Here is a 23,945-nt window from a genome sequence, read left to right as displayed (position 1 = left end):
AAGTCAATACTACAATATCAAATATACAGTGCATGCTTAATACCCGCTAGGTGTTGTTCTGACTCACATATCAGCAAAGCGTCACTGCAACTAATAATGCACCTCTAGGCAGCCAGTCGACTCTGAGGCTGGCCTTCCATCCTAATGAGTGAAACAACCAGAAAGCTTACTAAAGTCCGTGCTGTGATATCCAAAACCGCTATGAACTTCACTACCGTGTGCTGTGTCAGTAAAGAGCCCTGGTTGGAGGGGCCAGGGAAAGGCCAGAGGACAGAATGTGAGCACAGATGGCCTCTTGGTCAGGTTTCTGCAGTAGCACTGTTCCTCCTAGGCCCAGGGGCTTATGACCAGCGTGTCTTTCTCGTGCAGATGTCTGTAGGTGGCTGAAGCAGTTCTGCTTCAGGTTCAGTGTGTGTCTCATGTGATTTCCACAGCAACCGGCAAGTGAGCAAGAGGGGTGAGTGGAAACACATGGCACCTCATGAGGCTTGGCCTAGAGTTTGTATGCTGTCACCTCCATACACATCTCATTGGCCCAAGTGCCACCTGCCCGAGTCCAAAGTCAATGGGATGGAGAAGTATATCCCTCTCTTCGAGGGGAAGCTATGGCAAGGGCAAAGATAGGAGAACAATCTTAGACAAGGGAAGAAAACTACCCCACTTCTCTAAAACAGGTAGGATCTAGAGGCTGCATGCTAGCAACACTTATTCCCCCCCAAACTGCTACATCCAAGATCCTCTAGGCATATGTTTGTCCAAATATCTTTGGACAAAAGCCAGCATGTTGGAGGACACAGAGGGGAAGAATGTGGAGGTGGGCCATCAGGGTACAACGAAAGCCAATGACTCTGACAGACATTCAGTGATATCTCACCAGGCATTGGACTTAATGGAGAATGATGCCTACTATGTGCAAAGCACCTGGCTGGCCAGGCTGCAGGGACATCTGGACATGGTTCTGAGAGGCTGCAACCACCATCTACAGTTCTATTTCATTTCCCTTTTACCGTGAATTTCAGTCCTCTAGCTACAGGGCTTTGCTAGGGTGCTGGAGACACAGCTTCACTGCGACAGTCTACCTCTGATTTCAGAGAGTTGTTATCCAAAAGCAAAGCCATAGAAAGCTACCAACCTTGTTTCTAAAGAGCAGTACTCTGAAAGCATTTATTTGAGACACAGGATGCCATGGTGCTAAAAATGAGGAAAAAAAAATACAACATCTTTAAGTGATCCCCCATCAAATGAATGTTGCAAACTGAAATCAGAAAAAGAATAAAAACAAATAAACTGAAAATTGTTGGCTTCTGAAGTTGCTTCTAGACACACCACCCAAACATCTTTCAAAAAAGAAATTAAGTAAAAATTTTCCTCCTTTCAAGATTAATTACAAAGTTACTGGAAATAGAATCTGACTATGTCTCAGGATAAGAAACATCTGTGCGAAAACAGAAATGAACCATAAAACACTAACGCATTCAGGTAGTTAGAAATATCTACAAAAATCAACTGACATTTTTCATTTTATTCTGTTTGGCACAGTAGAGAACTTTCAACATACACGGGCTTATTGTCTACTTAACTGCACGTTCACACAGTTTACAAATTTTATTTATAGGCATACCCCTGGCTTTATGAAAAATACATATCTTTAAAAATACTGAGCATAGAACAAACATTAGTAACTACAGCCCACCTAGAGGTAGTTTCGGATAACCTTTCACATGTTCACAATTGGTTACGTGCGGTCAGAGAACATATGAAGGACAAGCACACTGTGCTTTAGAACAAGGTAGCACTTCGTGAAGAGCTAGGCTAGGCACGGAAACCAGTCAGTGAGCCAAACAAGCCAAGAGGCAGTGCTCCTTTGAAAAGGAGCACAGACAGAAAGCACAAGAGCGTCAAGACTGAGAAAAATCTCACTTTAATAGCTCATAGACTTGTGGAGTACCCCACCATGTTTTCTGGGAAGAGCTACCTTTTTCCCCCTACAAGCTCTAACATGAGCAGGTGGGTTCTAAGAGAAGGACTCGGAGAACACGTAAGCAGTGACAGGGAGCTCGGATTGCACCCCTGCCCCCATCGTAAGAGTGAAGTTCCATGGAGGACATGTGATCCCAGGGACCACGGTGGACACAGATTCTGCCATCAAATACAGTAGCAGGGTAAAATCCTTTGGAAAATCAGACATGCAAGCCAGAATCCCTCTTTTTTGCCAACATACGGATCTAAGTTATTATATTTTCTTGAGGTAAGTGTCCTTTTCCTGCTTTTGCAGAGGACCATATTGAGGCAATAAAAAAATGAACCACCTTCTGTGATAGATTTTCCAACATGCTGTGTTCAGTTTATTGTTTTGATGGTACTGGTTGAGCCTCTGTGATACACCAGGCCCAGAGACACAGAAGCAAGGCAAGTCAAGTCCCTGCCCTCAAAGACCTGACACCCCAGGGGGTGAGCAGCTGCCTCATCCCAACAAAGAGCGGGCTTCCAGATGCTTCTACTCCTAATATGCTTTTTTTTCTTCATGGAAATTCAAAACCAGACACAGATGGAAGAAGCTAAAGTTACCCAAGAAAGTTTGGGCCCAACTCCGAGAGTCAAGAGCAGGACTGTGTACTGTCATCAGGGAAGGAGGTAGTCCTGGGACCCAAAGAGCTTTCAAGTTTCAGTTTAAGGACAAGAATATAAAAGATTTCCAAAGCTACACACATACACATTCTTACAACATCCCCCCAACCCCAAAACAGATACCAATAAACACATCTATGCAAAAGTATGCAAATGCACAAGCTATATACCACAGGAAACCTACACAAAGACATGGATGCCATATTTTCAAGGACACACCAAAACTCACAAATAAACCTATGACCCTATCCTGCCTATAAGAGAATGGCCATGACTACAAGCAAAAACACATGTGTAAAAACACTTTCTAACAGAGGCTGAGGTTCTCGGTCCAGCTGCCCTGGTAGCTGCTATTGCTTCTATAAAGATTCCAAAGAGTAAACCATTGGAAGCCAACTTCCTATATGTGCCTGTAAACAAGAGGGCTCAGTTCTAAATAATTATGTCAAAAAAATTGACAACTGTGCTCTTTGCCAGAACAGGGATGAATAATTACAATGCCAGGAAATAATTAAGCAGTTCTGGCTGTCGATTCTTGCACTGTCTCTCTGATGTTAGGGCTGCGTGCCTACCACGCACGCCCTCCTGGACAGGCCTCCATACTGCTTTGATCTACGTTTCTTGGAGCAGTCAGTGGTGGGGCGGGTCAGAGTCTGGTCATTATAGAAGCTGTTCTTGGGGGGCCATCACCTCCTCTATGTCCAACTTGGGTGCTCTCTGCATTGACAATGCCACGATCTAATGGCCAATATTTTTCAGAGCATATATTTTCTTTAAAATTTCAGGAAATGAGCAAAGCCTAGCTGCTGTAGGACCATTCACTACACACACACCGAAAGCAAGATTAGAAGAGCTACTGCAACATTAACTATCAGTTCCTAAAGAATGACAGCATCTTTCCGTAGAACAATCAAAACTCAGACAGAAGGCAGCTTTTAAACAACAAAAGCCAAAAGGCAGCCATGAAGAAGAAATGTGTCATTGTGTGAGACACTGAGAACTGACTCGCACTTCAAGCGCCGGGCCTGCCAGGTACCATATCAAGCCTTCGTGACTTAGGGGGTTTATGAGTTGCTGGATGATTCTGCATTTGTATCAGCCGAGAACACCCAGACTGCCCATTCCCTACCTCCAAGGCAAGGGCTGTGATTGGAGAGGCATTTTCCATTCTCCCAAATACTTTATGTCAGGAATAAAATGAAAACAGCTCCCCAAATCACGGCCCCCTTGATCATCCATCAGAGCATTCTGCTGAACAAGCAAAACAGACTGCCACTGCTTCAGAAAGGACAGAAGCCAACTTGAGATTCTGAGTCCGTGATGAAAAATAGGTCTTCACCAAGCGTGCTCAGCGCAGCGTCGGCAATTCACCAAGAGGAAATTGCTCTCCACTTAGGAGCTGACTCCGAGTGTACACATACCTCCCAGAACATACATATGTATATATACACAGAGATGGAACACATATACACACACCTGCAAGGAACAAACACACGTCTGTACATACTGTGAGCAGGCGAGAACCAGCCTTTCTAACACCAATTTATTAATTCGGCAAGGAGCTCATTTGGCTTCTTTCTAGCTGAAAGAAAAATAGAAGCACATCTCTCTGCAAAAAAAAAAAAAAAACAGACAAAAGGGAATTGTCTGCCATTCACAAGAGGCACGAGAGTCAGATATGAAACTGGCAACACAGAGAAATCCTCCAGTATACTGAAAGGGTCACGGGGTAAATAGAACACTACACAGGGGAGCCCAGGTGGCTGAGTTCTTATCCCAATTCTGCCTCCAAGGGACTTTGGGGCCTTAGGGAACTATATCCTCTCCCTGTTCCTGCACCCATAAGATGAAAGCACAGACCAGAGAGTTTTGCAGCCCTCCCTTTTCCAGTTTGAAAATCATGGGACTCTATAAAAGGATAGCCACCAAAAGTCCTGATGCTTTGTCAGAGTATTTTTGTCTTTCTCCAAATATTGATAATTAATGGGTATTTCAAAGCTTAACACAGTTAGTAAAAATGTGTTAGTAAAGATTCAATCACACAAATGAGCTGATTCTGTAAAGTGATCAGACACCGACTGGGAGCTCTGAAGAGCATTTCTGTCAATGGTGCTAATGACTCAGAATCAGCCACTGCTGGATTTTAAGGAGCCCGTCCCTGCTTTCAAAGGCAGGGGACACCTTCAGTTCTCGCCCATATCTACTCCAGCAGAATAGTCCTGCTTTTACCTGTTTTCTTCACTTAGGCCTTCCTTGGAGGTTCTGTTTGAACAGAGAGCTGCACAGAGGGAATGGTGAGCTCAGTGCTCCAGGAATAAGAGATGAAAGAATGTGGGGTCTGCAGTTAGATACATGGGTGAAGCTTGGGTTTTCGCAATTATGAGCTCATGACTGGGGCAGCCCAAACAGCATCCCCAGGCCTGAGTTACTGCATCTGTACAGTAAGTCAATGCTCCCTTCCTTCCACATTTGAAGGTTATGTGAGGATGCCCATAACTGGACACAGTAGTGGACACCACTGATACCCCATTCCAATATGACGGGTATTATCTTTATGACCTCTCCAGATTTCCAGTGACAGTAGAGAGCTTCCATGTCAAAGACAATGAAAGCAGGAGAAATAGAATCTATTCTATAAAATGCATGCATACACAATGGTGAGAAATGCAGGATGTGTGGGAACTCAAAATATTATCAACACTCCACTTGTTGTATTTTGGTTTGGTGATACTGGCTGTCTTTAGAATCTTTTAACCAAAAAAAAAAAAAAAGGAAGCCAAGAAATAAATTATTTCATTTGAACAAAATCACAAAAGCTGGAATAACTAAAGGCAGTCATGAGCAATACATCAAATCAGTGTCTCCATAAGGAAAACCGTTAACACTTTAATAGCTACGAAACGAATCACTCAATTAATTTCCCACATGCTGAAACAGGTAACAATACATTTATCTGCCAGTATTCTACTCTCCATATCATATATTTCCACAACTGTTAGCAATTTTATTCAGCATAACGGGAAATAAGTTGCACCTCATGGATTCAGGGAAAGAAAGTGGCCTGAGGTCTGCTGCCAGCTGAGCGACTTGATGGAAGAGGTTTCATTTTTCTGTTTTGGTTCTGTTTGTTTTTTCCTCTTTCTCTCTTAATCATTTCCAATGCACGTGCAGAGCGCTCCAAGTCCATCAGTGAGGACAAATGAGACCTCAAGGATCTCTGGGCCAAAGATTTCAACACACAAACTAGGCTCCCACAGGAAGGGACTGCAGCTCCTCAGAGCTCTAGGACACAACGGACCTCCAAAGGAGTCATGAAGCCCATTCCCCAGCCTCAGGCTTCACTGAAGGATCCTAGCTCCTTCCAAGCCCATGTCCTTCATAACCTCCTTGTGTGTGAATCCAAGACCCCAAGCCAAATCCCCCTTGCCTCATCAGTGCTGTCATTAACATGACACCATGTCCAATCCCCTGGCCTCGAAGCAGACTCAGCTAGTGAAACAAAGGTCAGTAAACAGCATTCGCCTGAGCTCTGGAGAGCCAAATGAAGGACGCACACACCAGTCTCAGACCACATTGTCAGAAAAATCGCCTTCCGTGCTAACAGTATCTCCAAGGGCTACTGAGCCCTCACCTGTGAACAAGAGACAAGCACTCTCCCCCAGCTACCCCTTGGCCCCGAGAAAGAAGAGCCCCCGCTGAGGCACTAGAAGAACCCCACCTACCCGAGAAACAGTAATGTCCAGTGCTCTCCTGTTTCTCCTTCCTCAGCTCCAGAGTCTGCAGAGGTCTCACCTTGTAAATGAAACACTTTCAAGGAGGCCTGAAATCCTCCTTGCTTCGAAATTCTCCTTGACGCTGGGAACATCACCATAGGCTGTGCATGATGCTGCTTCATTGGTACAAGAGCCATTTGTCTGAAATCACCTTACCAATCACTTTGTAATACCAACAATGTCCCCCTAGAGTCCCAGGATGACCCAGCTTATACCAACCTCTACTTCTTGTTTGGCCAATGGTGTATCCATGGATGAAATCCTGGTGCATTCTGAACACATGGGAGGACTTCCTCCAGCCTTGAAAATACCCAGCGGGTGAGGCATGAATCCTCACAAAGAACAGACAGTCGAGGGCTTACCTTGGGCTTCACCACCTTCATGAAGGCCCCTCTGACCAAAGCTTCCTCTCGTTCTTGTGTGGTTACTTTCTGAGCATCCAGAAACTTCAAATTGGGCAGCTTGTGCAGAACAAAGCATCTGGGAGAGAACAGTCAGAGACAGCTCAGGAAGACGGATGATGGACTCAAAGGTTCATGCAATTTATCTGATGTTCAGGAAACTATATCATTAAGTCTTCAGAAGTTTAGACCTTGGGTGCTGCTTCTCTCCTCTTCTTTCACAATGAATAATCACTCTTTGGGGAAATTCAAATGGTTCTGTTTTATACAGATATGCAACTAAACTTTCAAAACATACACTAATGGTTGTTCTTGACTCAAAGGTATACTCACAAACTGCACACCTGGATTCACCAATAAGATCCTATCCATGTATTTACCTTTTTCCATTCTGAAAATCTTTGATGCACAAGAAATTCTCAGAGAAAATAACCTACAACCTGATCACACCATTCATGTTACTGTCATTCTTATGGGTCATCTTTATTATTCTCATCTCGGAGAGAACAAAAAAACCTTCATTTTGAAGCTGAGACAAGAGACTTTAATTTGCCATCAGGACAATAATAACAACCTGGACAACTCTGGGATAGAAGTAAGAACATACATAGCTGAGAAATTGCTTCCTTGAGGGATCAGACAGACATGCTGAGGACTTTCTTCTCATCATCACTGAGTTACTTCTACACTGGCACTATGAAAATTATCTCCATCAAGGAGAAACAAGGGGAGTTGGTTTCCAGTGGACATTAACAGCCCAAATATGCCATATGGTCTCCCTGCAAAGAGTCTTTGGGATCCATTACCATCTTTAAGGATGACCGAATGACTGACTACTTGTGTGATGAACTATCTTTAAGCAGGTGTATGGATCTGACAAGAAGACTCATCTGGTCAGAAGACAGGTACATAAACATATAAAAAATGATACGAAAGGTATAGACACCTGCATCTAGCTCTCCTTCCTCAGGGACAGTCACCGACACAGAAGCTTTCCATCAAGCTCCTATACTCCTCCAATCAAAGGAGCAATTGTTTAGACCCTTTCCTGCTTAGGAGGAAAAGGTAGGTATCCAATGTCAAGAGCGGTAAGTCACATCATCTGCATGGGAATCTGACTTTTTCTCCCTGTATCCTGCATCCTCAGTATTCACTCATCTTTCCAAATCCCAACCCTCAAGAAGTTTTCTTCTGCATCCCCAGCCCACATTGCTTTCTCCCTTCTCAATACGCCAAGGAGGCATTTTTAGCACCCTGCAGTCTAACACCATATTATTTTCTAATTGTCCTTCAGTTTAATGTCCTCACCAAAACTATAAGCTTCTTGAAGACAGGGACCAATTTTTCTTTCTCACTGTCAAACCATTTTGGAAAGAAGCATTAGAATGGACACTATAAAATGCCAGTTCATTTCAGTTGCACAAATGTTTCTTAAGCACCTATTTCATGCCAGGCCTAGGTATACAGAGGTGATTACAACATGGTTCCTGCTCTTTCAGTTCAGTTCAGTCACTCAATTGTGTTCAACTTTTTGCGACCCCATGGACTGCAGCATGCCAGGCTTCCCTGTCCATTACCTCTCCTGGAACTTGCTCAAACTCATGTCCATCGAGTCAGTGATGCCATCCAATCATCTCATCCTCTGCTGTCTCTTTCTCTTCCTGCCCTCAATCTTTCCCAACATCAAAGTCTTCAAATGAGCCAATTCTTTGTATCAGGTGGCCAAAGTATTAGAGCTTCAGCTTCAGCATCCATCCTTCCAATGAATATTTAGGACTGATTTCCTTTAGGATGGACTGGTTGGATCTCCTTGCAGTCCAAGGGACTCTCAAGAGTCTTCTCAAGCACCACAGTTCAAAAGCATCAATTCTTCTGTGCTCAGCTTTCTTTATGGTCCAGCTCTCACATCCATACATGATTACTGGAAAAACCATAGCTTTGACTAGACAGACCATGGTCAGCAAAGTAATGTCTCTGTTGTTTAATATACTGTCTACGTTGGTGATAGCTTTTCTTCCAAGGAGTAAGCGTCTTTTAATTTCATGGCTGCAGTCACCATCTGCAATGATCTTGGAGCCCCCCAAAATAAAGTCTCTCACTGTTTACATTGTTTCCCCATCTATTTGCCATGAAGCGATGGGACTGGATGCCATGATCTTCGTTTTCTGAATGCTGAGCTTTAAGCCAGCTTTTTCATTCTCCTCTTTCACTTTCATCAAGAGACTCTTTAGTTCCTCTTCGCTTTCTGCCACAAGGGTGGTGTCATCTGCATATCTGAGGTTACTGATATTTCTCCCGGCAATCTTGATGCCAGCTTGTGCTTCCTCCAGCCCAGCGTTTCTCATGATGTACTCTGCATATAAGTTAAATAAGCAGGCTGACAATACACAGCCTTGACGTCCTCCTTTTCCTATTTGGAGCCAGTCCGTTGCTCCATGTCCAGTTCTAACTGTTGCCTCTTGACCTGCATACAGATCGCTCAGGAGCAGGTAAGATGGTCTGATATTCCCATTTCTTGAAGAATTTTCCACAGTTTTTTGAGATCCACACAGTCAAAGGCTTTAGTGTAGTCAATGAAGCAAAAGTAGATGTTTTTCTGGAATTCTCTGCTTTTTCTATGATCCAACGGATGTTGGCAATTTAAGGGGTTCTAATATCATGGGGAAGATGGGTTCAAAGACAGAAATTAGAAATTGGAACAGCTAAGCACCAAGTTTGAGGTTATGCACAAATTAGCTTTGCGAACACAAAGAAAGAAGAACAAGCAATCTTAAGAAAGCTTCAAAGAAACAAGCCCTAAAGCAGTTCCCAAACACTAAGTTTTTTTCTCAGTGCAAAGTTACTTGAGGTGTGAGCAGGCCTCCCTCCTCAGTGGAGCCTTAGGTCCCCAAGGCCAGCACCCCCAGTTCATAGGATGGTCCTACATCATCAAAGGGCCTCACATATGCTTGTCCAGGTGAAAGACTCAGCTGATCACTCAAATGCCAAATAGCTCAGAGGTTTCTAGTCACAGCCTTCCTATGACTTAAAGTCAAAAATATTCTAAATTCTTTTGTGGTATCCTTTTCCTGCTCAGAAACTTCCACACCAACATCTGAGGTCCTAGAAATTTGACTACCTACTTCCTGCTCTCTCCCTGGCCTCAAGCTACTCATTATCTTCTTTCTTACTTCTCCCTAAGCCTCTTCTTTCCCTCTCCAAATGCCACCTAAGCTTACTCTAAATTAGACAAGTTCTGCAAAGGCCCCAATACCTTTCTATCCTCCAGAAGAACTCCCACTGGCCTCAGTCAGTGTCAGAGAAAACTTCCATCTTCTGCTTGTAGCAGCAAAGTCTTGATGACAACAGATTCTTTCAAATAAAGACACGTACAGACAGAAACAATATGTCAGGAGTGACGCTCAAAGGAGTAAAGACACCCACTAAGTGTAGGGTGGGAAAAGATGAATATTCAGGTGAAGAAAAATCAGTATTAGAAAATCAGCCAATGTTTAATGATGGAATGAAAGATGTCTTCACAGGGCTGGCAGGAACCATGGTGACAACAGACAGCATGTTGTCATTTCGCCCCACTTTGGATCACAGCCCTGAAATCAAAGGAGAGAGAGAGAAGCGCTAGCTTTTAAGCTAGTTAAAAAATTTTAGATGACAAAGAGCTACTGTTTTCAGAGCAGTCTTCTTTCAACACCAAAGAAACATCCACGAAACAGGCTGCCAGCTCCCCTGAAACTAGGGGTGCCCAGACTCCCACCCAGTTGGTCAGCCTGGATTTCCAGGTGGCTGATGCCTAAAGATGTCTGAGAGATACTAGGAAGGCTCGTTCCAAATAGTTCAGTATGAGACTCAGCTCAGGACTCCGGTATGTCCCTTAGGAGATGTCTTCTTTCATTTATTTACACATTCACCCACCCAGCAAATACTTAAAGACTACCACCCGCCAAGAACTGAGCCTGGTGCTAAGAATGGGTGATGCACAAAACAGACAAGGTCCCTACTCTCAACGAACTTACATTCTAGCTCAGTGGGTCCCAGACTTGAGGAGGTGACAGAATCCCCCAGAGGCCTTGTTGAAACCCAAGTCACAGGGTCCCTCCCTAGAGTTTCTGATTCACTGCATCTGGAATGAAGTTTCAAATTTACATTCTAGTAAGTTCCCAGGTGAGGCTGATATGCTGCTAGGCCTGCTGAGAATCACTGTCCAAGTACAAAAACACCACAAGGATTAACAGTTTTGGAATTATGAAGTTGATAAGGTGGCCAAGTGTATCCTTCCCAGTTCAGCTAGTGGTCTGTCCTGCCCCCAATGTCTACGGTCCCCAGTGCCCAGACAGAAGCCATATCCACCAGACCTTCTTTCTTGCCCCTTGGTGGTTTGGAACCAGCTCTAAACCAGCTCTGCCAATGCTTAGTCAGTGAGCTTTCTGCCTGCCCGTCCCATTCTGGTCTTGGGAGATCTATTTCCCTTTGTTCTAGGTCATGTCAGGGTGTCAAAAGCTGCAGCTTCAATCCTGAGTATAATACAAGTTTGCCATAAAAATACAAGAGAGGATTCCCGAAGCCACAGAATGAAGGCTTTTACAATATCAATTCAACCCTTGTAAATTTAATCCAGGGTTATTTGTTGCACCAAAATCTCTTTACTGTGATGTATTACTTAGTTACCAGGGTTATCACAGCCGTATCCTAAAGTTGCATAGTACATAAAACATTTCAGTTAACAATGCGGGAAGGTTAACTCCCCCAGATAACCTGCAATCACCAGGGCTAGTCCAGATGACATGCCTCTGTCAGCTTCCACGAGCTATTGATGGTTCAATCAGTTTGTTTTGAAGGTAAAGTACAACAAAAGGGCAGTAAACTTATTCAGACTGTCAACAGGGGCTATCGGGAATGGGGCTTGCAGGTAAGTAATTCTGGGTGTTTTAAAGCTATTATCAAACAGCAATGGTTGAAGGAAGAGACAGCTACTAATAACACAGAAGGCAGCCATCATAAACCACTTTATGGCAGAAACCCCCGTCCATAAATCCTGCGGCACCCGGAGACAGCTTCAGATTTATAAAACTGCTTGTTAAGCCAGGGCACTGCTTAATGAAAAGAGATCTGTCTAAGTTCTCAGGCTCACATCCCCAGCCCCAGAGGGCAATGCCAATTTTCCTGACCTTCCCAAGGTGGTTGGGAGAAAGCCTCAGGGCCGGGAGGGGTGTGGCGCGAAGTCAGAGGCCCTCCTGGCTGTGACATGGAGGGTGAGGTTACCCAGAGGAGACCAGGGACCCTGGGAAGGTGTTCAAAGAACCACCTGTCTCTGCATACAGATTCTTAAAAAGTGAGACCCACACACAGCTTTTCAGGTTCTCTCTCTTTTCATAGAGGAAGTGCCATTTCCTGAAAGAAATCCTCTAAAGAGATGCTTACAACTGGTAGAGGGACAAAAACAACAGCAGAAAGCCTTTTTGGTTTGTTTGGTTTTTGCTCCCAAGTCAGTTTTCTCTACCAAAAGCTCTGGCACTTTTCATCCAGACTTCAAAGGGAAGGGAGGATGCTGTCTCCTGCCCACATCTGCTCCCCCGGGGGATCTGGCTGCTCCCCAGGCCCTCTGCACAACTACAGGCACATCAAGACGGATCTCCTACATCTGCTCCTGGGGCTGGCTGCCATGTTTCTTCTTCTGAGACTCTACCCAAGAAACACCGCATTTCCAGATCCCAGGGGAACTGCATGTGGAGTCACAGGGACTTTTCCCACCTCCCCCCTTTACAGCATTCTATGCTTCTTCCTATTGCTTCTTGGTGCCTTCTTGCTCTCATGCATGGGAAATGGGGAGACAAGCTGGGGGTCACCCCCCCCCACTGGGGGCCCCTGAAGGCAGCAACAGGTGATCCATGAACTGTTCTCATCCTTTCACAAAGCTTAACAGGAAAGCGTGAACATGCCAGCAGAACACCAAGCTTCTTTGCTCTGGATGGCATCAACCCCATTTGGTAACACTGCTTACCTCATGCTGATCAAAAACTCTGATCAGCAACTAAACGTCTCTGACTAATTTTGAAAAGTTAGCAGTGGCTTAAATGAAGCTTACTGAAGAGACCAAAGCTTTCAAGTATATGTGTTGGAGGGAAAAACAAGAGGGGAGTCTTCCCAGCAAAAATCGTGTGGACTCACAGGGTAGAGGAAAGAGCCCAGACTCTGGGCTGAGCTTTCTGTGTGACCCTGGCACAGTCTCTGCCGCCTTCCTGAGCTTCAGTTTCTCCATCTGTGCCATGAAGGGAGTGGGCTAATCCTACCCCGCCTCTTAAGCTTCAGTTTGCTCGCTTGATTTCTATGTGCCTCCAAGTTAATCCACAATAAATACATCCATATTCTCCTCTTTCGTATTGCTCCAATTTGCTTGTCTCACTACCCACTCACACCTTCAGGTAAGGGAGGACGGTGAGGAAAAGTCAATAAAGACCACAGAGTAATGAACAAAGACCGCGAGTGAAGAGATGACAACGCTCTCCCTCTAATGAGCCGAGGTGAGCTCACCTACAGCATTAATGAACGCCTGACAACCAGCCAAGGCCAGCTGATTTCCCTCACAGTTCACCGGCAGCACGTTTGAAGTCTCGGTGCAAATAATACACCCACAGGATAGACCAAGGCCCTCTACAGAGGGGAACCAGCAATTACTCTGTGGGTTTCTGTCACTTTGATCTCTAGGTCGTGACCTTTGCTTTCCTGTGATCTTCAAAGCCCAGATTGCAGATTAGCTGGAGAATGCTCACTGGGTTATGTAAGCCACAAGTTTTACGGCTCCTCTACGGCTGGGAAGTGGTGGAAGCCCAGGGCGGCCAGCAGCGGACGGCCGGTTCCTCCCTCCTGCCCCTTGGCTGAGTGTGACAGACACTGGGCAGGCCTCAGGGCTGCTCCCTGGGAGGGAACAAAGAAAGGGTGTCATGTTTTAAATAATTTCAAGTTGTAAGGAATACAGAGGAGCCTACTGAGGAGGAGGGAGGAAGGAGAGACTCGCCAGAGACTGGAGTGGCAGGAGACAATAAAGGGTTTAGCAACAGAAGGATTTAGTGAAGCAGTGCTCGGAGCCCAAGACACCAATGGTCTTGTTTGATGCATGAGGTCTGGCACATGTGCACCCTGACCTGAACTCCACCATCTTTCCTTAGCAAGAGGAAAGAAAAGACTGACAAAGGAAGGCAAGAAATAGAGCCTACTGGGCACCCAAGCTCCCCATACTTGATTCATTGTCTGGCCAGTATTAAAGTCCATGGGAGGCCCCAAGGGGATCCCCAGGATGATGGTGGTCCCCCAGCTCACTTGGCTGCCTCACTCTCCTTCCGCCCCAATCCTGAAGGCTGCTGCCTTCAGGTCCAGCACTTCCACTCAACGTGAACCTCCATTCAACCTTCACCCCAAATAGCTGCCCAGTGTGTGCACACGGCAGAGCAGCAGCAGGCTTCAGCGCCTATAATGGCATGGCAATGGACACATTTCAGCCACGAGCTATGATGAATGGCGTAGAGAAACCCCAGGCTCGGCTTTGCTCCGGTCCCAGCAGGACCAGGGCACCGCTAAACAGCCTGGTAGTGTGCTCATGCTCACATACAGATTTAATGAGGCTGTTTTACTGTGTGGACGTGTGCCAAGAAAATCCAACTGGGCATACAGGGGGTACGTGAGGAAGGAAAAGGGGTGCTGTGGGGGGAGGGGAGGAAAGCATCCACAGAACCTAAAGCGGCTCTGGGGTCATTTCCAATATCTCCATAAATCTGGTCACTTCCCATTTCTGGCCCAGTGGTTGGCCACAAGGTGACCTAAAACTGGGCTGACCTCTCTGAAATCAACATCTCTCATGGAAATGAAACAAGAGACATACTTGTTTTGATGTATGGCTGGGTGACATATTATAAATATTACATCACATAACCACAGAGGATGCCAATCAATAAGAAATTTTTTTAGACAGCACTAAATGAACCATGGATTCTTGCTTCTGAATACACTCCTTTAAGTTTCCTACTACTGCTTAAATGATTAATAGAAGACATATTGTCAGAAAATGTACTTAAAGTGAAAAACAGTAAACTGTAGAAATATCATTCATGTTTTCAGCAATTTTATAGTGAAAATGTCTCATAAATTTGCATAGAGGCCCTCCTATTAGACTCTCGGTAACAGCTTGAAGGAAGGCCGACCTCATGCTTTGTGGATGAAGGGCCAGGAAAATATTTTACCGAAAGGAAACAAAAGGTGGCTACATTGCTTTGTAGAAACCCCAAATGCCACAGGAACTTGGCATTCAGAAGTCTTGTTGTGAAACTCTAAAATTTCTCAGGGACAAATAATGCACGAGCTCCAGGATGAATAAAGGAGGGCTTTTTACAGACCACAGAACAGAAATGCCTTATCCACCCATTCATCTCATCCAAATGCAAGGGTGATGATGCTTGTTAAACCAGAAATTAAAAATAAGTAAAATGAATACAAAAATTAGAACTTCCATTGAACAGGCCTATGAGTCCGCTCACGCAGTCCGTACGTCACTGGGTGGCCCACACTGAATCCCCTTCCACTGCTCTTAGTTCCTGTCTCTCTCGGAGGGTGAGCATCTTGCTGGTGTTGTGGATTTTCTAAGGTAATTCTGACCAGATGTGAGTCCAGCTGCATGTGGCCCCTAGAATCCAGCCCCTAATGGCAATCTTGACATATATGCAGTAACACAGAGCCTTCCCAGCCCCAGCCCCCAGCGGCTTCTGGGGTAACAGAAGTTAGGAGGGTATGATTGAAGGGTACCCAGACATGCCCAGGAGAAGGATCACTCTTCTACAATCCAATCTTTGCTAAAGAATCATGACCAAACACCCAACACTTGGGTGGATTCTGAAGGGCCGAGCCTTGCTTTTTAATTGCATTTGTTGATATCCAAGTGGATCTAGTTCCAAATAGGCAGTGGGCACCCAACGTGCCCAAAGAGCCCCACATTTCTCTACAAGTATTCAGTTCATCAGAGGGCAGGGTGATTTCAGGCCACCTCCTCTAGACAGATACCAAGCCCCTATTCCACAGCCAGCACTACTTCCGGTATTGATAAGGCTTCAAAGGGCAAGAAGATGCTGTCCTGACTTTCAGGAAGCCATTCTCTGGATGTTGACATGTATGTAGTAGTAAGAGAAATGTGTAAAAAGAAATATATAAAATGGTATGAGTGTTAACAGAGGATCTGTCACTGCCTGGGAGGAAAGTGTCGCAGAACAGCAGAGCCAACAAAGAATTTAAATACTCTTTAGTCCAGTAGTTCTTAATTAAGCATCAATGTCACCTATTGCCTATTTCGTTGCATTTGGCACTAAATGAATCAAAACGATTGGATGAATCACAAGTATAGCCTTGGTTAAGGGTCACTGATCGAAACTGTCCTCCCCATTTTAAAAGTCCCACCAGCAAAACTAGACTCCATATCAGATCTTTTGATCTGGCTCCTTATACCACAGGTCTGAGTATTGTTTCCAATGAGACTAGTTACAATAACAACAGTAAAAATTAGTATTAGCTTTTCTTTTTCTTTTACACCCTTATAAACCTTTCTTTGAGACGGAATAAAGTGGAGTGGGAGATTTTCCTCAGTCTGTTCAGTTCAGTTCAGTTGTTCAGTCATGTCTGACCCTTTGCAACCCCGTGAACTGCAGCACGCCAGGCCTCCCTGTCTATCACCAACTCCCGGAGTTTACCCAAACTCATGTTCATTGAGTCAGTGATGCCATCCAACTATCTCATCCTCTGTCGTCCCCTTCTCCTCCTGCTCTCTATCTTTCCCAGCATCAGGGTCTTTAGTCTGTTGCTCTCATTCCAAAAAACGTGCCTATGGTTCAGTTCACATATAACTTCATGAATGAGTAAATGAATAAACTTGTGTGTGAATGTGTGCATATACACATATGGGTGTATATGTACACATATACAATTTATTGGGTGATTTTAAATAATTAAAACAAGAAATCTGAAGAAAAAAGTCAGAAAACAAGAATTTCCAAAAAAATGCTTGGTTTACTAAACATGATATCTGAGAGAACTTTCTTCGACCACCTGACCCTTCTAAGATATATTTTATAATAAGTTGCTGCCAGAAGATAAAATGTTTTAAAACAACCTCTTCATACATGACATCACCTGTTAAAGGTGCCAAAGTTGATGAGAGTAACTGCTAAAATAAAATTAAGTTCAAAGTGATTAACTTAGAAGATTGATTTATAAATTTTAACTATTCACTTGCTGGATATTAACCATATTTCTCCTACGAGAAATCACATTCAAATCAACAGTATCACATCCCAGATAAAAGTCTTCATGAGAAAAATTGATTTATTACAGTTCTTTTAAGATAGGGATAGAACTTTATTCTAAGATGGCTTAAAAATAGTCTAAGATTCCTTCAAAATTCCTCCCAATAAAGTATAACTGAAATTCTGCTGTACCCTTACTAACATGTATGTTTCTTTTTAAATATATAATTTTGAAGAGATTTCAATATTTCTTGCAGCTTTGCCTTTATACAAAATGCATGCCCTTAAATACACTCCTTCATCACTACAGATTTAAAAATCTGAACCCCAAAGGACCAGTTCCTCTCAAACTATTATCCTCTCTCGCCAATGGTGCACTGGGACGACCCAGAGGGATGGTATGGGGAGGGAGGAGGGTTCAGGATGGGGAACACATGTATACCTGTGGCAGATTAATTTTGATATATGGCAAAACCAGTACAATATTGTAAAGTTAAAAAAAAAAAAAACTTACTTTCTAGTAGTCCTTCCTACTAAACAGATAGTCAATACCAAAATCAGATTGATTATATTGATTATATTCTTTGCAGCCAAAGATGGAGAAGCTCTATACAGTCAGCAAAAACAAGACTGGGAGCTCACTGTGGCTCAGACCATGAACTCCTGATTGCCAAATTCAGACTTAAATTGAAGAAAGTAGTGAAAACCACTAGACCATTCAGGTATGAACTAAATCAAATCCCTTATCTTTATATAGTGGAAGTGAGAAATAGTCAAGGAATTAGATCTGATAGAGTTCTTGAAGAACTATAGATGGACATTCATGAAATTGTACAAGAGGCAGTGATCAAGACCATCCCCAAGAAAAAGAAATGCAAAAAGGCAAAATAGTTGTCTGAGGAGGGCTTACAAATAGCTGAGAAAAGAAAAGAAGCTAAAGACAAAAGAGAAAAGGTAAAATATACCCATTTGAATGCAGCATTCCAAAGAACAGCAAGGAGAGATAAGAAAGCCTTCCTCAGTGATCAGTGCAAAGAAATAGAGGAAAACAATAGAATGGGAAAGACTGGAGATCTCTTCAAGGAAATTAGAGATACCAAGGGAACATTTCATGCAAAGATGCCCACAATAAAGGACAGAAATGGTATGGACCTCACAGAAGCAGAAGATATCAAGAAGAGGTGGCAAGAATATACAGAAGAACTATACAAAAAGATCTTCATGACCCAGATAATCATGATGGTGTGATCACTGACCTAGAGCCAGACATCCTGGAATACAAAGTCAAGTGGGCCTTAGGAAGCATCACTACAAACAAAGCTAGTGGAGGTGATGGAATTCCAGTTGAGCTCTTTCAAATCCTGAAAGATGATGCTGTGAAAGTGCTACACTCCTTATGCCAACAAATTTGGAAAACTCAGCAGTGGCCACAGTACTGGAAAAGGACAGTTCATTCCGATCCCAAAGAAAGGCAATGCCAAACAATGCTCAAACTACTGCACAATTGCACTCATCTCACATGCTAGCAAAGTAATGCTCCAAATTCTCCAAGACAGGCTTCAACAATACATGAACCATGAACTTCCAGATGTTCAAGCTGGTTTTAGAAAAGGCAGAGGAACCAGAGATCAAATTGCCAACATCCGCTGGATCACTGAAAAAGCAAGAGAGTTCCAGAAAAACATCTACTTCTGCAGGACTACGCCAAAGCCTTTGATGGTGTGGATCACAACAAACTGTGGCAAATACTTCAAGAGATGGGAATACCAGACCACCCGACCTGCCTCCTGGGAAATCTGCATGCAAGTCAAGAGGTAACAGTTAGAACTGTAAATGGAACAAAAGACTGATTTCAAATTGGGAAAGGAGTATGTCAAGGCTGTATATTGTCACCCTGCTTATTTAACTTATATGCACAGTATATCATGCAGAATGCTGGGCTGGATGAAACACAAGCTGGAATCAAGATTGCCAGGAGAAATATCGATAACCTCAGATATACAGATGACACCACCCTTACAGCAGAAAGTGAAGAGGAACTAAAGAGTCTCCTGATGAAAGTGGAAGAGGAGAGTGAAAAAGTTGGCTTAAAGCTCAACATTCAGAAAATTAAGATCATGGCATCCAGTCCCATCACTTCACGGCAAATAGATGGGGAAACAATGGAAACAGTGAGAGACTTTATTTTCTTGGGCTCCAAAGTCATTGCAGATTGTGATTGCAGCCATGAAATTAAAAGACGCTTACTCCTTGGAAGAAAAGCTATGACCAACCTAGACAACATATTAAAAAGCAGAGACATTACTTTAGCAACAAAGGTTCATGTAGTCAAAGCTATGGTTTTTCCAGTAGTCATGTATGGATGTGAGAGTTGGACTATAAAGAAAGCTGAGCACAGAAGAATTGATGCTTTTGAACTGTAGTGTTGGAGAAGACTCTTGGGAGTCCCTTGGACTGCAAGGAGATCAAATCAGTGAATCCTAAAGGAAATCAGCCCTGAGTGTTCATTGGAAGGACTGATGTTGAAGCTGAAACTCCCATACTTTGGCCACCTGATGCAAAGGATTGACTCATTGGAAAAGACCCTGATGCTGTGAAAGATTGAAGGTGGGAGGAGAAGGGGATGACAGAGGATGAGATGTTTGGAGGGCATCACTGACACAATGGACATGAGTTTGAGTAAGCTCTGGGAGTTGGTGATGGACAGGGAAGCCTGGCGTGCTGCAGTCCATGGGGTTGCAAAGAGTCAGACATGACTGAGTGACTGAATTGAACTTAACTGAGTCCTCCCTACCTTTTATTTCTTTCCTTCCTCCCTTTCTTCTTCCCTTCCTCCTTGTACATTGATTCAGGTGGGGTGCTAGTGAGAACTTATAACTGAGAGAAAAGTTATACATACGAAAACATCATTTATAACATTTAGAAAACAATAATCAAGAATGAGAGCATACAAAATTTAAAATGAAGAGCAAAAATAAAATGAGTTTAGTAAAATGGGTAAGATCAAAAAAGACTCCCTAAAGAGGATTTTGGATTAGGTATTTCAAAGCTGATAGTTTAGAAGTGGAGGGAAGAAAGAATAGCATTTTCACTTTGGACTCCATCAAAGACCAAAGTCGTGGACCTTATGAAACTTTCTCTTGAGACTGTATATAAGCTCCCTAAACTTTCATGGGAAGGCCTCTTTCTCCAAGATGTGACTCTGAAACAGACAGGAAGATCTTACAACACAGAGCAGGGGCCAGCGAAATACAGCCCATGGGTCTAACCTGGCCTGCTGCATGTTTTTGTAAATAAAGTTTTATTGGAACACAGCATTGCCCATTCATTTACAAACTGTTCATTACCACTTATGCACTATAATAGAAGAGTTGAATAGTTGCAACAGAGGCCACATGACTTTCAAAGCATACAGTATTTAATATCCAGCCCTTTACAGACAAGTTGGTTAACCCCTGGGCTAGACCACTCAATGTCTTTTCATGTTTCTTGGCTCTTGTTACCGTCAATGAAGGAAGACCCTGGCTATAGGGTACCCAATAGGGCAAAGTTTAATATAGCATGAAGGGACCACTGATGCTTACCAGACATCTATTATGCACCCCAGAGTATAATATTATCTCTCCAAAAATGTCATTTTTTTCTTTTCATACTATGCTCAAACCTAGATACTCACCTATATCTCTTGTAGTCTTCCTCATCCTTTTCCAGGCTGACGAGCTCGTTGGGACATGCCACATTCCCTAGGAGGCTGAGGTACTCCAGAGCTGGTGTCACTTCTGCCAGGTGGTCAAGCAGATACTCCAAGTCGGTGATGTGACAAAGGTTAAGGATCTTGGTCCGGAAAGACAAAAGGCTTAGCAAAGGACACAGACCAGAGCTGACAGGCACAGCCCAGCAGCTGATGAACCCCATCTGCTCCCAGGACATGACATGGGTAGGGGCTGAAATCAAGTTGCTGTGGGCTTCTGATATGGTTAGTTTTTCACTCCCACTGGGGACACAGCTCAACTGTTAATGAAAGCAAGAAATTACTTCCAAAGGTCTCATCAGAATATATGGTTTCTCCTTTGGGGGCAGTCCATCATTAAAACACGGGAGTAGCATGGGTGCAAACTGGGATTGGCCTCCTCTGTGACCTGAGAGCCTGTTGTGGAGCTAAGCATTGCTCAGTGGCCTCACTGGTGGCAATAAGACATCGCACTGGGTGAAAAGGAGTACAAAGCTAAGAAGAAAAGACAAACAGAACAGTGTAGGCCATGAATAGAGGCCATGACTACCGGGAGCCTACCAGTGAAAAGAGTTAGCTAACATTGTTATCAGCAGACAGAACGGGGCCCTTACCAGGAAACGACAGTAGAGCATACAGGGGCTAAATACATGATGGGAGATGCCACTGGTAAGAATCAAAGAGTCGGGGTACCATTTCCAGGAAAAGAAGGTCAAATGAGATAAAAGGGCTGCCCTTACTCTGTGAGTAACCTTGGGGGTATCATCCCAATTTTCTCATGCTTCAGTTTGTCAACTGAACTCCAAATCCAACCAACATCTGAATCCAGTCCCTAACATATCTGCCAGAGGATCCCACAGGGAAGTTTATCTCTAACAACCATAAGAGAGAGTTTTTATTTCCCCAGAGACTGAATTCCCACACAGTGACTCAAATTAGCTAGTCGGGGAGATCACAAAGAGTAAGTCATTCCTCTCTTCCATGTGATGGCCCTCAGGTGGCTGAGGCTCACATACCTCCCTTCAACTTTATATTCTCTAAACTAAGTGCCTTCAAGTACTATTCATACACAAGCCATGTAAAGATCATATGGAAGAACAAGCACTAGACTGGTAGGGAGCAAGAACAACACAATGAAAGGGAAAGCTCACAAGCAAGAGAGGGGAAAACTAGTTAAAGAGGGTCTGAGTGTCCTCATAGATTGTGGGTTTCTACTGCCCAACATCATCATTTCCTAAACAAAGACTGTACAACCAAGTTATTGATCTTTCAAGTCTTCAACAAATGATATCCAGGAACAACCACAAAGGATCACTGGAAGGAGGATGACAGATTAGAAGCATATGGAGAAGATGAGTGAGAAGGTCCTACCAAGGAGGTAAGCTTGAAATACAGAGGGTAAGTGACCAGGAGTCAAAACTTTAACAAATTTCATCACTCAAGACAAAACATACTTAATACTTCTTAAAGTTCAATCACCACACTCTTTAAGAAAATCTCTAAATAAAACTAATTAAAAAGACAATGAATGACACTGATGTATAGAACGGTCTTATGGACTCTGTGGGAGAGGGAGAGGGTGGGAAGATTTGGGAGAATGGCAATGAAACATGTAAAGTATCATGTGGGAAACGAGTTGCCAGTCCAGGTTCGATGCATGATGCTGGATGCTTGGGACTGGTGCACTGGGACGGCCCAGGGGGATGGTATGGGGAGGGAGGAGGGAGGAGGGTTTGGGATGGGGAACACATGTATACCTGTGGCGGATTCACTTTGATATTTGGCAAAACTAATACAATTATGTAAAGTTTAAAAATAAAATAAAATTGGAGAAAAAAAAAAAAGACAATGAATGATTTCAGGAAAAACTTGCCTTTTCCAGCAAGTTCTGTCTTTGGATGTTTCATAGTCATTAAACAAAAAAAAATGAAAAACAAGGAATCTTGCCAGTACTCTAGCCTATGAGTGCTGCCCTTCGAGCCAGGCAAAAGCATCTCAGAGATCCCTGTGCTTTGGAGTGTCTTCCTCAAAAATTGCTCAGTCTTAGTCCAGTATGCAGGATGGGCCAGGGCCAGCAGCATCCCTCAGGGAGGATACTCCATGCCTCGACTTGGACCTGCATACACCTCAGCCCATGTCTTGGTTTCTCCCCTTCAGGGTTCTCTCCAACCTTCTTGCCCACATATGGTACCCATTGGATGTGCCAAAGAACAATAGGACTCATACCCAATATGCTTTCCAGAAGCCTCAAGCCAAGTCCTAGTTCAAGGGGGCAGCCAGACAAGCTGAACCTTCTTACTGGCCAGCACTGTATTTCTGTAAAACTCCAAGAGAGTGGGCCACCAAAATGGCACTGATGTGTTGCTCTGAAGTGATTCAAAGTATTTATGTGGACAATGGCCCTGGAGAATCCATGGGAAGCCCTTTCTACTATGGACAGCAAAGTCCAGATGAAACCTATTTCTCTCTTAGAGACAAATCACTTAAACTTTCATCTTTTTTTCATCTACTGCACAAAGGTGAGAATGTGAAGAAAAGGAACTCAAAACTGGCAAGATCTCCAAGGTAGAGAAACACTAGACAACTGAGTTGGCTTGAAGTCCAACTCAAAGTCCAGTCATTCCTCAATATCTGGTAATTAGCGATGGGAAGGCTTGCATTCTACCATCCAGGGAAGTGGTGGTGGTGGTGGTGGTGGTTTAGTCACTAAGTCATGTCTGACCCTGGTGACCCCATGGACAGTAGCCTGTCAGGCTCCTCTGTCCATGGGATTCTCCAGGGAAGTATATTGGAGTGGGTTTCCATGTCCTCCTCCAAACCAGAGATCTTCCCAAACCAGGGATCGAACCCAGGATCTTCCCAAACCAGGGATCGAACCCAGGTCTCCCACATTGCAGGTGGATTCTTTACCATCTGAGCCACCTGTAAAACTTAATTAAAGAATGAAGTTATAAGGGAATTTGCAGGGAAAAATAGAAAAAGTTCTCATACATAGTATAAGAGAGATTGTTTGCTAAATATTTCCATGTATGGTATCTGTCAACTTAAAAAAGTTTAATTTGCTTCAACACATTTTTTATTCCAAATACACATTGATCTCCATACCTAATTTTGTGTTTGTAATTATATAGTCTTTGCC

At 43.7% G+C, this 23,945-nt stretch overlaps 1 protein-coding gene across 2 annotated transcripts in view; it reads right to left on the bottom strand.

Moving 5' to 3' along the window:
- LRMDA (leucine rich melanocyte differentiation associated) overlaps positions 1 to 23,945 on the bottom strand; it is a 1,159,904-nt gene that overhangs the window by 486,285 nt on the left and 649,674 nt on the right. The window contains exons 4-5 of one of the 2 annotated variants that reach the window (XM_027530745.1): positions 20,753 to 20,892; positions 6,764 to 6,881 (exon numbers count right to left, since the gene is read on the bottom strand). In XM_027530745.1, coding sequence (XP_027386546.1) covers positions 6,764 to 6,881; positions 20,753 to 20,892 — 258 coding nt within the window. The remainder of the gene's footprint in view (positions 1 to 6,763; positions 6,882 to 20,752; positions 20,893 to 23,945) is intronic. The other variant, XM_027530746.1, reaches the window with a different exon arrangement.

This window comes from Bos indicus x Bos taurus, chromosome 28, assembly GCF_003369695.1.
Source record: "Bos indicus x Bos taurus breed Angus x Brahman F1 hybrid chromosome 28, Bos_hybrid_MaternalHap_v2.0, whole genome shotgun sequence".
In the NCBI taxonomy this organism is placed as follows: domain Eukaryota; kingdom Metazoa; phylum Chordata; class Mammalia; order Artiodactyla; family Bovidae; genus Bos; species Bos indicus x Bos taurus.
This window is presented reverse-complemented; position numbering and strand designations above follow the sequence as displayed.